This window comes from Chrysochloris asiatica, unplaced genomic scaffold (assembly GCF_000296735.1).
Source record: "Chrysochloris asiatica unplaced genomic scaffold, ChrAsi1.0 scaffold00196, whole genome shotgun sequence".
NCBI lineage: Eukaryota > Metazoa > Chordata > Mammalia > Afrosoricida > Chrysochloridae > Chrysochloris > Chrysochloris asiatica.
Window position 1 is genome coordinate 778945 of NW_006408714.1, and position 16571 is coordinate 795515.

Below are 16571 nucleotides of genomic sequence, written 5' to 3' on the forward strand. Positions count from 1 at the left end.
AAGTCAGGTTATCTGCTTCTGTAAAGATTTAGAGTCTCAGAAACCCTATATATGGTTGCTATGAGTCAGAATTTAGCATTAGTCTGCATGAAGAAGTATTCCAGATCCATAAAATTTTCTTTCATTTTATACTCACGTTTATGTATATTTATTTTCATTTTATAAGGAGGCAATCCAAATAAATGTTTATATAAAAAGATTAAGAACTCTAAGCCAGGAGTGCTAAACATGCTTTAAATTCTAGAATCCTCAAAATTAACTTTAGATTAAAGATTCCAAACACTCGGTTACTAATCTTAAAGTCAGCAATTCTAAACTACCAGCGGTTCTGCGGGAGAAAGATGAGGCTTTCTGCTCCTGTAAACCCTATTTATTGTTATTGTTAAGTACTGTGGTGTCAGTTCTGACTCATAGTGACCCTGCACAGGGTTTCATAGGCTGTAAATCTTTATGGGAGCAGAATGCCTCATCTTTCTCCTGCAGAACTGCTGGTAGTTTCGAACTGCTGACCTTGAGGTTAGCAGCCAGACTCATAACCACTACGCTACTATAGGGTCAATATGAACTGGGACCCACTCCACGGCACATAACTATCACCACCACCAAACACTGAAGCAGTTTTTAAAATTCTTTATACCGTCCCTAAAAATTCTGTCATAAGGGTTGCAATTTGGGAAACAAAAATGATATATGCCTTATAGAACTGAGTGTTTCTTATGGTGAGATTGTTCTGCTTTTATAGTCATAAAATAGGTATCGTTACAATATTTTCTGAACCAAAATATGAGACATAGGGAATGATAAACTCACCTTCCTCATACCAATATGTGATTCTACTTTTACGAAAATACTGATAAAAATTTAAAACAAACAGAGCAATATCTGTTTCCTCACCTACAAAACATAGCTCACAACAATAATAATGACATACAGTATACACAAATTTGGTGATGCTCATTCTCTTGGTTAACTACCTTAAAGTTACTGACACATAGAAAATGTACAATTAATGTTATTTTTATGTGTTTGATATATTTTGGTAACTGAAAAGAATAAATTTGTCATCAAAACTGTTTAAAGGTGGTCCAAAGCTTTGTGATTCGAAGCTAAGGAGATGAAGTAAAGATCTAGATCCTAAGCACAAGAACATCCATTTGTAAAAGATTTGTTTGCATGAACTGAAGAGAATTATTAAGGTAGAATACCTTGAGATGGGGCAATTAAGGAAGGTGAACCAAAATCTGAACTTTCTTTCCATGATTGCTAATAATCTATCTAAAATACATGATATTCCTTTCCAACCTTAGTATTCAGATGATAGATGCTAAGTTTTAGAATACCTAGTTTGCTACGAAGTAATCTAGCCAACCCCACTATTCCGAGTAGACAGCATCATGAGATGGGCTTCAAGAAGAACTGATCAAAGTGATGGATGACTTGTTCACTCCCAGTCTTTACCCCATTCTGGAGAATAATGTTTACTATGTGAGCCCCAGCATCTCCACAATTGGCCCCCTCCTCCAACCAGTATACTTTTTATCTGTCTCCACTATTCATTAGTGGATTAACTTCCTAGGCAAACTTGCTCACATTATATCCCTTTCTTTTTCCTTTTCATATCAAACTCTCTGACAATGTTTTTCTCTCTCCTTTAGCCATTGTCTCTTTTGTAAGTGAAAAACAACTACTACAACACAGTCTAGTTATATAGAGAAAAGTACTGGGGGAACAAACCCAATCTTCCATTGTTATAAAACCTACATGGACCTCAAGTTACCACTCTGAACCTTTACCACTTACTGACTGTGAGATTAACAGTGTTTGATTTCTCTGACCTTTGTTTGTTTATCTCTAAAATTGGAATAAAAATATCTATCCTTCCAGAATCATCATTAGAATCCATAAGAAGATACATGTACAGAGCCTGGCTTTTGAGACACACTAACATATTGGCTACTATAATTAGTAGTATTCATTTTTAAGTATGTATGTTGTTATTGTTAAGTGCATTAAGTTGGCTCTGACTGATAGTGGCCATGTATAGGGTCTCCAAGGAATGACTGTTGGATTTGAACCACCAACCTTATGGCCAGCCGTCCAGTGCTTATTTTACAGTGCCACACCAGGACTTTTATTGTAATAATATAAGCAGGGGCTCAAAATACCTCTTTAATACTTAACCTCTCATTATCTCCATGTAGCTTTCTACAAGGTGGAGTCTAAAAGGGATGTTGTAAAAATCAAATGAGATCATTCACATAAAATATTTACTTTAGGCCAAATAGGAAGTGCTCAATTTATTTTGTCTGTTACTAGTGAATCTTCCAGTATTCCAAACTTCGTAAACAGAACAGTAATATATATAAGCGTTCAGACGTAAAGACTTCATTCTTATTTGAAATGTAAAGTTGTCTTACTCCTGGTTAGGTGCTGTAGGATCAGCACTGGATGGCAAACCACAAGGTTGGCAGTTCAAACCCACCAGGTGCTCCTTGGAAATCCTATGCAGGGTTGCTATGAGTCAGAACCAACTTGATGGCACTTAACAACAACAACACAGTGTGGAAAGGGCAATAAAAATGGATTCATAACTCAGCTGGAATGGCCAACGGCAGCTGGTAGAGATAGTAATCTGGCAAAGAATCAAGTGGGTATGGACTGTGAGTTTTTATTGTGTGCTTTAGATTTCCAAGTATCACTTAATAGTAGACATCAAACTACTTTGTATGTGGTGTGCATCAGGCATTGAGCTCTGTGCTAGAACAGAGGGAGACTGCCAATCACTGTTCCCCTAAGTGGGGTCATTGCAGAGTGATTAAGACAGGTTCAGGTGTTTGCTCTGAGGCTGGGATTCCTTCTTGATCTGCTGGGGCAGTGAAGACAAATGATAAAAGAGTTCAGGAGAAGAGAAACTACTGCATTGTCTCAGGATTCCAATGAGGTCTCAGGAAGCCTGAGGAACACATATTGGCAGAAACCCCTGAGTTAGGGCAGCCAAAAAAATGAAAAAAAAAAAAAAAAAAAAAAAAAAAAAAAAAAAAAAAATGGTAGTAAGCACTGAGCATGAGAAAGTCTTCTTAATAAAAATGATATATTTTTTTTTTACATGATACTTCAAAGTTACCTCATGAGGGGGAAATGCTGCTTCATATGCGCCATTGTTTATAAGTTTACAGATACCTGGGAAAAAGAGAAAAGAGCAGTTCTCAAGTCAGCTTAAATAAATATATTCTTCTGCAACAACATACGCATAGTCCAGACATCACTAATTTAAAATCTTAAAAGATAACAGAAGGCATTGACAGTCACATTGTCCATGAGGACAATGGGACCATGAAAGAGATGGAAGTATAGTTGTGTCCTTGCAACATTATAAAGAGCGGCAAAATGCCAACACACAGTCTCTGATTGCCATATCATGAAATGCAGCAATTTCAATACTCTCTTATGTGAGATAAAATGAGCTTGAAGCACCATTAAAAAAAAATTTTTTTTTTCAACAAAGTTTTGATAGGAAAGCATGGGACTTCCATAATTCATAAAATGTCTTAAAATATATTAGTATTGGAATATTTATTATTATTTTTAATACTGAATCAAAAAGACATCGATAGCAATATGAGACATGTTCTTAAAATCCCCTCCCCATCAGTGAGGCTATGTGTTATGGGGCGCTTCAAAAAGTTTATTAAAAAACTCATTGTCTTTTTTATTTTTTAACTTTATATGTAAATTGAGTGAAAGTTTACAAAGTAGATCATCAATTTTACATTCAACAAACCATATGCTTTCTTTCATCTCAATGAATACAATGCCCTCAAGATAACATCACTTACCCATTTCCTCCCTGTGGTTCCTGTTTCCATACCCGTTTCTTTCCCTAAACCTTGTCCTTGGGTAAATGCTGCCCTTTTGATTGCCAGTGGTTGACCATTCTATGGTGTGCGGACCTTACCGGTGTTGTTGTCCCCCTATGTACCAATCTATTAATTGGCTGATCATTGAGTCATGGGAGTAAGTTCCGTTCCAGCTGAAGGGTGACCAAGGACCATAGTCTCAGAGTTCTACCTGTCTGTATCTGACCAGTAAGCCTGCCTGGTCTTTTTTTTTAAGATTTTAAGTTTTGTTCCACATTTTATCCCACTCTATCTAGGATCTTTTCATGTGATCCCTTTCATGCTAGTTCTTCTGGCATCAGGGTCTTGGAGACTGATGTCTGTTGGACTAATTGTCTCCAAGCATCTTCAAAATTTCATTATTCTTCTTTTGGCCAGACAGGGAGTAATCAATAGTTGTTCCTTAGATGGCCACTCATGAGCTCCATTATCTTTTAATTTCATTTATCCAGAAACTTTGAAACCTCCTCATTGCTCTACTAAGAATGAAAATTGGGACAACGTTTTAGAAGAGTGATTTTTGTTGCAATATTATTTATGTTAGCAAGAAATTGGAAATAATTGAAAATCTAAAATTAGAGAATCATCTAGTATGTTATGGTATAATCATTTATATTAGGTATTTAATACATTGAGATTTGATGAATGCTTGTAATAGAGTATTGTGAAACTATTTAAAATATTGTTTTCAAACAGTACTTACAAACGAGAAAATATTCATAATGCTAATTAACATATAAAAAGATTGAAAGTTGTAAATACTATGAATCTAACTCACATTAGCAAAAATTTTTAACATGAGAATTGACATTAGGGTTAAGTTACAATTTTTTTTATTTTTCATTGCCTATTTTAAAATAATTAAAATTTCTTTCTTTTTTAAAGAATGCATAAGTACATAATGGTATAATTCAGAAACTTTATGTAAAATTCTCCATTCCTAGTCTGGGCTTATTTTTATTTCTTGTTTAAAATATTTCTTATTAAACTGTTTTGTTTTATTTTCACTTTTTTTAGACATTCCATTTCCATGAAAATCAGTTATTGTTGTGGTTGTTAAATGCCACAGAGTCAGTTCTGACTCATAGAGACCCCTGTATAGGATTTCCAAGGAGCAGCTGGTGGGTTTGAATTGCTGACGCTGACCTGGTGGTTAGCAGTCCAAATGTGTCACACCAGGAGTCTAGAAGAGATTAGTATATGTTTCTATTAGCTGCAAATTTTTTATTTTTAAGAATTTTAGAACACTACTAACATTTGATCTTTTTAGTCTCTTTGTACTTTCAACTATACAATTAAAAGGCCAATCTATTTGTTACTTGTTTTTTTCAGATATGTTATATGTAAGCTTTCTAATTTGATTTCATTTTTCGAGGTGAAACTTTCCTGATTCATTTTTGTATTACATATGTAGCAGCTCAGTGCTGAACATGCAAATACAATAATTTCCACATTGAGTTGAGCTGTCAGTTCACTTTCTGCATTTATAAAGTTTCACATATATGTGTTTTATTTAAGTGTTTTTGTTATGTGTTACAGTAGACTTATAGCTTTGTTATTTACCTTTTTTCACTTAATAATGCATTGTAGATACCTTTTGAAGTCAGTAAAGTGAGAACTACCAATTTTCAACTTCCAGAATTAAAGGAATTTAATTTATATGAGTAAATAGCATGCAACAGATGCTTGGTTATTTTGTGATAGTAAATAAGTGAAAATAAGTCTCATGATTTTTAAAGGATGTAATACATTGTTGTTGTTAAGTGTTGTCAATTGGTTCAGACTCATAGCAACCCCATAGAGGGTTTCTGAGGAACAGCTGATGTGTTTGAATCATTGACCTTGTGGTTCAAACTGATATACCAGGACATATAGTCTAATGTAATTGTTAATCCCCAAAGGTAGGCATTTAAGGTGCTTCCATTTTATCTTTTCATTTATTATTATTATTATTTTTTGCCTATTAGAAATAAAGCAACAATGACCACATTCCTCCATACTTTATATAAAAATCTGCTTATTTATGATAAAATTTCAGAAGTCAAATTTCTGTCTCAAAGTGTTTGCACATTTTACATTTTGGTACACATGACCAAATGATTACGGTTTGATTAAAATACTGCAAAAATAGAATATTTAGAGTTTGTGTTCAGTGTGTTACAACCTCGTGTTGAATGTATGAAGGCAAAGCTTCAGTTTTAAAAATACTAATTCCGAGTATAACTACCAATGCATTTTGTTTTCTCTAGGGTATTATTTAATGTTCTTACCCACTTTTGAGATGCCATTTTCATATTTGGTACGCTGTAATACATGATAGACGATTCTGCTTCGAGCAGCATTGCTGAAAAAGGTGTCCTTATTGTTTATTATGAAGCTGTTAAGATGAGAGAATTGGTTTTAGTATTCAGAGTAGAACATCCACAACAGTTAAAAGCTCATTGAGCATATCATTTGTCTGTTTTAGCCATTAAAATGCATGCATGAATGTAAAGAACAGTAAATCAGAATCAAAACTACCTTCTTTTAAAAAATATCAATTGACAGAATAAAATACACTCATACAAAATAGAGAACATTATCAAATATTCATTTTAATATCTTCTTTCAGTATATAAGAAAGTCTAGATGGCCTCATATTTCTTGTTTAGCATGGAACAAGCAGAGAACAGACTGCACATTGGTTTCCATAAATTTTGCACTACCTTAGCAGTGTAGTTCCAAATAGAACACATTAAAAATTTAAGTCATTCTCCATATCCCCCTTCTCAACCTGGCTGATCTTGCTTTCAGAGCTTTAGCTATGAGGAATAGTCATCCTTTCCCTTCATCTCCTATACTGCCTCCACCCTATAAGAGAGAAAAGGGACCATGTGAAATTTCTGAATGACAGATCAGATACTGTGAAGATCAAAATGGTGATCACAAAAAATATTAAGTGTCTTTTTTGACATTAACTTTAGAACACATTTCTGTTATTGTTCAGTGTCCTTAAGTCAGTTCCAACTCATAATGACCCTATAATATGTGTATATGTTGTTACGTGCTATGGAGTCGTTTCCGACTCATAGAGACCCTATACAGGGTTTTCGAGGCTATAAACCTTTATAGGAGCAGAAAGCCTCCTCTTTCTCCCGCGGAACAGCTGGTAGTTTCGAACTGCTGACCTTGCGGTTCTCAGCCCAATTCATAACCACTACACTACCAGAGCTCCTTTCATATAAAGAGCTTCAAAAAATTATTCCTCTGGACCTCACACAACATCTGACAGTTTCTGATTCTAGTTGCTTTATCTGTGTTAATGATGATGGTGTGGTGACCTGGAGTGGGTTCCAATTCATAGAGACCCTATAGAGGGTTTCCAAGGGTGCAAATTCTGGGGCCAGAAAGACTCATCTTTCTCCCATGGAGTGGCTGTTAGTCTGGAATTGCTGGCCCTGTGGTTAGCAGCCCGACTCATAACCCACTATGCTAGCAAAGCTCCTTGTGTTAATGGCAAGCCACGACTTTCACAGGACCTTAGTGGTGGTGGTGATTGTGTGTCATTGAGTCAGTTCCAACTCACAGTGATCCTATAAAGGTTTCCAAGGCTGTAAGTCTTTATGGGAGCAAAATCTCCCACAGATCAATTGATGGATTCAAACTACTGACTTTGTAGTTAGCAGCCCATCTCATAATTCACTATGCTACCAGGGTTCCTTTTTAGGCATTTAGTGATGAAGTATTAGGTCTTTTATCATCCTTCATCTCCACTCACCATATTCAAGTAGTTGACAAATTTAACAATTTTTCCAACTGAGCTATCTTTCTTCAGCTGCTGTGGATCTCTTTTTTTCATTTGTCTAGATATGAGAAGAGTATTCTAACTGGCTAACTAATATCCCACCTGGTTTTCAAAACACAGCTGGGATTCTCAGAGCTCTCCTCTATTATCAGCAGTTTCCACTATTTGCATAATTAAGGTTTGTTTTTGTTTTTTTTTCCTGTCAAGACCTCTACCTTTGCATTCCACCATACCCCAATTCCAGCCTAATTACCATCGATTCTGGCTGTAATTAATCAAATTACATACTGATCACTTTTAAAATGCCATCCTTCTTTTCCTCCTCATTTTGCTCTATCTCTGTTCCCCCAGCTCTATTCATATTGTTACCTGCTGACAAGTGCTACCTCCTTGTAACAGCTTCCCAGACCTTTTTGTCTGGATGTGACTTCCCTTCTTCTATAAAAATGTGTATTTTATTTGTGTCTTTCCTACTTAGTGATTTTTTTCTGGTACACCCCATATTAAGTACGTAAATACACCGGCCCAGTTTATTTGATTGTAGTCCATAGTAGATGATGAGAAACAAGAAGTATTTTATTAGTACAAATGGGTGGTCATTGGAGTTTTTGAGCAAAACCATTGTATAACTTTATTGATATTTTCCAAATATCACTCTCATATTTAAGTTAAAAAAATAAAGGGCAGGAGTGGTAGAATGGTGAATAATTGTTATCAGGACTGACTGCGAGGGTTGGAAATGTAAAGTTGGACATTTTGTAGCAAAAGAGGAGTGATTAACTTTGCTGTCTAGGACCAAAGTCCTTAGAACCATCAAGGGAGAAAAGCAGAGTGCGAGACCCTACCCAGAGAAGCAGTGATGTCAGAGATGGAGGCAGAGAGGATGACGTGGAAAGATGGAACGGCTGGGGACTCTAGACCCAGAGAGGGAGAGGGACTGTGTGCTGATGATCAGGCGGCAGGCTTGCAGGGTTGGTTGATGATGCATGGAGAGGATTGTAACCATGGCAATGAAATAATGGTGTACAACCAATGTTCTCCCATGTAAACTATCACATAATTCACAATAAAACATTAAAAAAGAAAAAAAAAAAAAAAAGCTTATGAGCCACTTGGTTTCTCCCTATCCAGAGGAAAGAAAAGTCATGAAAATCAAAGACACATGGCTGAACATCAGCCTCCATGACCATTAAGACTAGAACTAGAAGACCATTAAGACTACCACTACCAAATGCTCTGAAAGGGATTCCAATAGAAGGTTCTGGATAGATTGGGAGAAACATGTGGAACAAAACTCAAAATCATTTAAAAAAAACAAAACAGTCTTATGGATCAGAGAGAGACTGATGGAACAGCTGAGAACTATGGTCCTTAGCCTCAATGCCTGGAGCTTAGCTCACCCTCATGGCTCAGTTTTTAGTCAAACAATAGACAGGTCTATAAGGAGAACAATAACACTAGGGAGGTATGCACTCCTTAGAATAATCCACCATTTGAGATAAAAAAGGCAGCATTTACCCTTTGGAGTTCAGAGGGATTAGGAAAGAAGGAAAAGTAGTGGGATAAATGATTGAGGGGATTGTAATCAATCAAATGAAACAAAATGTGCTTAAATTGTTGAATGTAAAACTGATCATCTGCTCTGTAAACTTCACCCAATTCACAATGAAAAGTTCAAAAGTAATAAACAAATAAATAAGGAAATAGCAGGATGCTTTTCATTTGGGGCTCCATAGTCTTGTTGTTAAGTGCTGTTGAGTTAGTTCTGACTCACAGTGACCCTGTAAAGGGTTTCCAAGAAGCGGCTGCTGAGTTTGAACTGCTGACCTTGCTGTTAACAGTCCATTGCTTATCCTACAGTGCCTCACCAGGGCTCCAAAAAAGTTGCAGCAGAAAGTTGAAGAAGATTCCATGCAACTGTAGCCTCTCTCTCAACCTGGTAGTTATTTAGATTTAGACCACTTTCCTCCTACCCTATAGCTGAAAATACAAAAATGTCTCTAGATCCACCTCTAAGAATCAGTTACTGAGTAAACAGTGTATTTGGAAGTGCAGGCTTTCCCACTGATTGTAGCACATTTGGTGGTCCCGAATTCTACATCATCCAGGCCTAAACTACATGCTTCCCATAATATAAACCTATATTCCCTGGATATAGGCCAACTCCAAACAGCACAACAAAATTAGTGTTATGTTTAAAGTCATGTAGTATACTGTGCTTATGTTTATTCTATTTAGGTTTTCATTTACATTTTTTTGTGAGCTCCATTAAACTGAGAATACTCCTGGTATAGCACTGTAGGATCAGCCCTGGACTGTGAACCACAAGGTCTTCAGTTCAAACCCAACTGTTCCTCAGAAACCCTATACAGGATCGCTATGAGTTGGAATCTACTCGATGGCACTCAACAGCAACAACTACAATCCTGGAAGGTAAGGACTTGGTCGTAATACCCTGCCCTGTATATCTACAACTTGTTCCATAGCACCTGATTCTTGTAAAAACTCAACAAATAGTTGAATAAATAGATAGCAAAGTATACACCAAATCCCTCAAAAATCACATTTATTTTATGAATCAATTGTATAAAGCTAAACTAAAACTAGCAGTTTATTTAACAGATAAATATTAAGTAAAAATGAGTACTCATAAGAATTTCTTAATTAAAACAAACTATTCTTCAAACATGGTGTGGTGTTGTGGGCTAATGCATCAGACTGCAAAGTCATTTGAACTGCAAGGTTGGTGGTTTAAGCTCACCAGCTTCTCCTTGGGAACCCTATGAAGGGTTGCTATGGGTTGGAATCAACTTAATGACACTTAACAACAACAACATTCTTCAAACATGTTCGTTAACAAAATAATAATAAATATTACTATTGTCATTCTTGCCTGGTGTGGTGCTATAATATAAGCACTCAACCACTAGGTCATTTTGAACTGCAAAGTTGGCAGTTCAAATTCACTAGCTGCTCCTCAGAAACCTTATACAGGGTTGCTATGAGTCTGACTAACTCAAGGGCACTTAACAACAAAAACAGCAGTTGCAATTATTATTATTTTAATGGAGTGACTTATTACCAGAGTTAAGTTGGAAGAGTTGACGACTAGACTATCAGTCTGTGGGCTCACAGTTTATTATTTGTGGCTTGAATATCTCTAAATCATAAAGCTGAGAAAGAATTATTACTGTTTACTGAATGTTCCTCACATGTTAAGTGTAAATTTTACAAAAATGATACATTTTTTGAATTATTTGGCAAAAGATGGAAATATTAGTGTTATTGTTGCTCTATTACTAAAGTTACATAATGAAAGACACAAAGGCAGATGGTGGGAGAAAATAAATGGAACTTACTGGTGAATCCGTGCACGGCTGAAGGGGCCAGTATAGCATTCTGATACCTCCAAGTCAGGAAAAACTGATTTGTCAAGAATCATTGGGTTTTTGGGCATCCAATTCAAGATATTTTTCAAATTCTTTTTCATCCTGGAACAAAATCACGTTTTAGAATTAGATAAGTTTGCATTTGAGAGTCATGCCTACCTTTGATTACAGTTCTTTAAAAGAAGTAGAGTTTCAAAAGAGACACATACACGCATGCACACACATGCACACTAACACATGCATATTCCTCAAACAAAATTAATAAAAACAGTCCTGTATTTGCTAAAACTCTTAGAAAAACCTTGTGGGAAATACAGATAAGAATGGTGATACAAGAAAGAATCCATGAAAGTAGCGTGATTTATTTTTTAAATTATGTGTGTGTTTGTAGGTATGTATACATATATACATAGGTATAGATGTAACTATACATCTGCTGTGGAAAACAGTTTGGCAGGTCCTCAAAAAGCTTAAAAAAAGAGCTAAAAAAAAAAAAAAAAGGCTAAAACCAGAGCTACCATGCTGGTTTGGAGGCCTGGTGTGGCACTGTGGGTTAATGCACTACACTGCAAAGTCAATTACTATCTCAATGTCGGCAGTTCAAGCTCACCAACCATTCTTGGAAACCCTATACAGGGTTGCTATGGGTCCAAACTGACACGAAGGTAAACAACAACAATGCTGTTGTTGTTAAGTACCTAGAGTCAGTTCTGACTCACAGTGACCCTGTAGAGAGTTTCTGAGGAGCAGCTGGTGGGTTTGAACTTCCAACCTTGTGGTTAGCAGTCCAGGACTTGTCCTAAATTATCACACCAGGACTCCAGGGCTACCATATGACCTAGTAATCCCACTCTTATGTATATGCTCCAGAGACTAGAAAGTAGTAACACTTACAGACACACGCATACAACAGCAACACTACTCAACACATATTCACGGCAAGACTAAGCACAACAGCTCAAAGCTGGAAACAACCCAAATGTCCATTAACAAATGAACTGATTAAAAGAATGTACTATACACACACAATGGAATATTATTCTGTTATAAAGAGAAACAAAGTCCTGATACATGCCACAGTCTGATGAGCGTCAAAAACATTATGCCGAATGAACTAAGTCAATCACAAAAGGACAAATATTGCATGATTCCATTAACATGAAACACTTAAATTAGGCAAATATATAAAGATCAGAGTTTAACAGTGGCTACCAGCTGTTCCATGGAAGAAAGATGAGGCTTTCTGCTCCCATAAAGATTTACAGCCTCGGAAACCGTGTACAGGGTTGCTATGAGTCAGAACCGACCCCACGGCACATAACCACAATAACAACCAGAGGTGGAAGGGGAAGGGAAAAAAGGGTATTTTAAAATTTTTTATTTAGCTTGCACTGAGTTTCTTTCATAGAATGGAAAAGATGTCAATGAATACTAGTGATGGTTTCACACCACAGTTTATGTAATTGGCTTCACTAAATTACACAAATGAAAATGTGGAATGGCAAATGTTATATTGTCTGTGTTTTTACAACAATAATAATGATAACAAAGAAAGGGCTATTGCATATATTAAAAACGTCTGGAATTTGGGCATTCCATAATTCATTTCAATTCAATTAAGTTTAATTAAATTCAACTTGATTCAAGCTGTCTGAAGCGAATACATTTCATCTTGTTTTAGAACAAGGATACATATCTAGTTCTATGCCTTATAAGGGTTAAATTGTTTCCTGGGTATTGTGCTTATCCAAGCCACGTTTTATCTGTAATTGAGAACACATAATTTCAGTTGTAGTTAAATATCTAGACACAGTCACTGTAATCTCAAATCTATAGACACTTTCCATGTCCACTTATTTTGGCTTTGTATTGAAATATTTTGGATATCCTAAAGTTAAATAAAGGGTCTCTGGTAGCATAGTGGTTATGAATGGGGCTGCAAACCTCAGGGTCAGCAGTTCGAAACTACCAGCTGTTCCGTGGTAGAAAGATGAGGCTTTCTGCTCCTGTAAAGATTTACAGCCTCGGAAACCCTGTACAGGGTTGCTGTGAGTCGGAACCGACTCCACAGCACATAACAACAACAACAAAGTTAAATACCTGAGACTCCTGGTGGGGTGCTATAGGATCAGCACTGAACTGTAAACCACAAAGTTAACAGTTTAAACCCACCAGCTGCTCAAACTCTGTACAGGTCACTTAGAGTCAGAACCAAACTGAAGGCACTTAACATCGACATCAATATGCACAGAAGTAGAAGTTGACACAGGACTGAGCAATGTTTCATTCTCTTACACTGACAGTGGTCTACTCAACAGCAACTAATACACACCATAAGTAGAAGGATATCCAAAACTTTGTTATTTCAAGTGGTACTCAGGATGCAACAGCTTCACAGGAGACTGTGGCTCAAATGCATTAGAACAAGTCCACACCATGGATTAACTGAATCTGGATCTTCTTTCAACAAGATTCCCAGACATTTTGTGTACACACTTTAATTTTGAGAACCATCATTCTAAAGTTAATTTATCATCTTGAAAATGTGATCATCTAATAAGTCTGAAAGTCAAATTCAGAGAACCTACATCAAAAATAGCTGTGTGATCTTGGACAGATTATTTAGTCTTCATACGTCTCTGCTAGGAGTCCTGGTGTGGTGCTGTAGGCTAATATGCCAGACTGCAAAGTCATTTGAATTGCAAGGTCAGTGGTTCAAGCTCACCAGCTGCTCCTTGGAAACCCTATACAGTGTCGCTATGGGTTGGAATCAACTTGATGGCACTTAACAACAACAACAGAATAATAATTTTATGTTACATATTTCAAGTATCTTGAATTACTAACAAATGGTTGATTCGATAAAGTGAAAAAGGATTACTTCATAATGCTCATGTAAACAAAGTTAAATACACCGATAATTTTCAAATTAATGAACTCTTTGATCTTATTAAGCATGTTGTTGATGCCACCTCAGTTCATTTGTTTCACCTTCTACCACACAGAGACTTGCTTATGGTCCCATCCTTAAAAGACAACAAAATAACTTATGTCCTCACAAGGTACATCAAGAACAACAGTGCTGAGTACTTCTTTGGTTTATATGTAAAGCATAAATCCTGGGAAAAGTTTAGATCCCTGTCCTTACTACATTTGTTATCAGACAAAAGTCTGACAGCCAGCTGCTGCAGCCTATAACAGAGACAGGGTGAGAATCAACATGTTTTATTGACAGGTCTGGAAGGCAGCGAGATCCTTCTCTGAAAGATGGCCTTGGCTCTCTCCCTCCGTACAGTTGGAGTTTTATACACTCCTGGATATTAACCCATTTGTTATTGTCACATTCCTTTCTCAGAGCTTGAAGTCTGCTCCCATTCAGGAGTGCAATATGCATTCCACTAGCTCACGGTTCCTTACACTCTGAGAGGAACACCCTCCTTCCTTCAAAGAGTGGTGTTAGTCAAGACACCTGGATGCTAGACACTTTCTTTCCTCTGGTTTTCTTCCTCCCAACATGTCTCTTTTTATGAGTTTTAATTAACAGTACAAAACTAAGTCCTTCAGCTACATGTCCCGGGAGAACATAAACAAGGAATAAGTTACTCAGAGCAGGAATGACTGGAAACAATGATTAAAACATATATAACTGAAAGCCTACTAAAATCCTTCTCTCACATTGACAAAAGCTTTGCAACATAGTCAAAAAAGTAGGAAGAGAAATAAAAGAGAATGTAATTTTCACATAGTTAGAATCATCTCAAAAAAGAGATTTACAGCCTCGGAAACCCTGTACAGGGTTGTTATGAGTCAGAATCAACTCCACAGCACATAACAACAACAACAATTGTGGGTGTCTATTAATTAGGATCATATTTATTATACAAAAGAAGAAAAGCAAGCAAGAGAATGAAACAATGTCTACACATATTGATTTTGTAAATCAAAATTCTTAGTTAACAGTAATAACAGCTGTGTTTACTAAAGAAATTGTGGACTATATACACATTGTTTATGAGGTTCTATGTCAGGCAATTTTGGGCTTCTTCTGCCATAGTAAGTCAAAGTAACAGGATAGAATATCTTTCTAGACAAGGACTATAACTTACGTCAACATTTGTTTGGCTAACTCAAATTTTAGAGAAAGAAAAATACTAGCAGAGTTGGCAGGCACCTAACATTTTATTATACAAGTGAGTTTATTTGATTCTATTTATCCTGGTAAAAATACTATCTGTGATTTGGAATAAGCATAAAATCCTAACAATGCAGCATGTGACAAGTCTACACCTTTCCTCTACCATATAAATTTATTATTTAAATGTGTGGTCAATTTTTGTTTGGGCGGACCAAAATAATTTTTTCCAGTCTCAAACAATAAATAAGAAATATCTTAGATGTTCTGTTTGCTTTTGTTGTTGTTGTTAACTGCCTTCGAGTTGGCTCTGACTCAAAGCTACCTTGTTATAGGGTTTCTGAGGAGCAGCAGCTGGTGGATTTGAACTTCTGACCTTGTGGTTTGCAGTACAGTGCTGATCCTATAGCACCAGACCAGGAGTCCTGTTTGCTTTTAGTATCTGTTAAAACAAAAAACCAAAAAACAAACAAACAAAAAAAACCACAACCTTAAAAAAAAAAAAATCCTGAAATATCACCATATTCCAGCATATGTTGTTGTTGTTGTTAAGTGCCGTCAAGTCGGTTCTGACCCATAGCGACCCTGTACAGGGTTTCCAAGGGTGTAAGTCCTTACGGGAGTAGAAAGCCTCATCTTTCTCCCGCGGAGCGGCTGGTAGTTTCGAACCGCTGACCTTAAGGTTCGCAGCCCGATTCGTAACCACTACGCTACCAGGGCATATAGTACACCAATATTTGGTGGTGGGTGGTGGTTATGTGCCGTGGAGGTGATTCTGACTCATAGCGATCCTGTACAGGGTTTCTGAGGCTGTAAATCTTTACAGGAGCAGAAAGCCTCATCTTTCTCTATGGAACAGCTGGTAGTTTCAAATTGCTGACCTTGCAGTTCGCAGCCCAATTTGTAACCACTACGCTACCAGAGCTCCTTATTTTAAAAATGCTTATTGGATTTCATGAAATTACTCCACTTTTAAAAAGTCTTAGCATAGTGGGAAAAGCAATGCAGTAGGAGTCAAGAGATAAGGACTTTAGTGTATTTGCTACTCATTGAACTTGGGCCAGTCATTTCATATGTTTTAGCTTCAAGTTCCCCTTTTTCTAAAGGGAGGAAGTAATTCCATCTGATCTACTTCATTAGGTGACTGGGATGATCAAGTAACAAGACCTACTAAGACTGAATTTAAAATATACTGATTGGGAAGTGCAGTGGTTTCATAGGACAAACACTTGATTGCAAACCACAAGGTCGGCAGTTCAAGTTCACCAGTAGCTCTGAGTCCATCAGTTGCTCTGTGGGAGAAAGATTAAGCTTTCTGCTCCCACAGGGTTTAAAAACTCTATGTTGTTGTTGTCAGGTGCCATCGAGTC

At 36.7% G+C, this 16571-nt stretch overlaps 1 protein-coding gene across 3 annotated transcripts in view; it reads right to left on the reverse strand.

Moving 5' to 3' along the window:
• ANO3 (anoctamin 3) overlaps positions 1-16571 on the reverse strand; it is a 427969-nt gene that overhangs the window by 154316 nt on the left and 257082 nt on the right. For all 3 annotated transcript variants that reach the window (XM_006872392.1, XM_006872390.1, XM_006872391.1), the window contains 3 exons: positions 11040-11171; positions 6167-6273; positions 3125-3180 (listed from right to left, as the gene is read on the reverse strand). In XM_006872392.1, coding sequence (XP_006872454.1) covers positions 3125-3180; positions 6167-6273; positions 11040-11171 — 295 coding nt within the window. The remainder of the gene's footprint in view (positions 1-3124; positions 3181-6166; positions 6274-11039; positions 11172-16571) is intronic.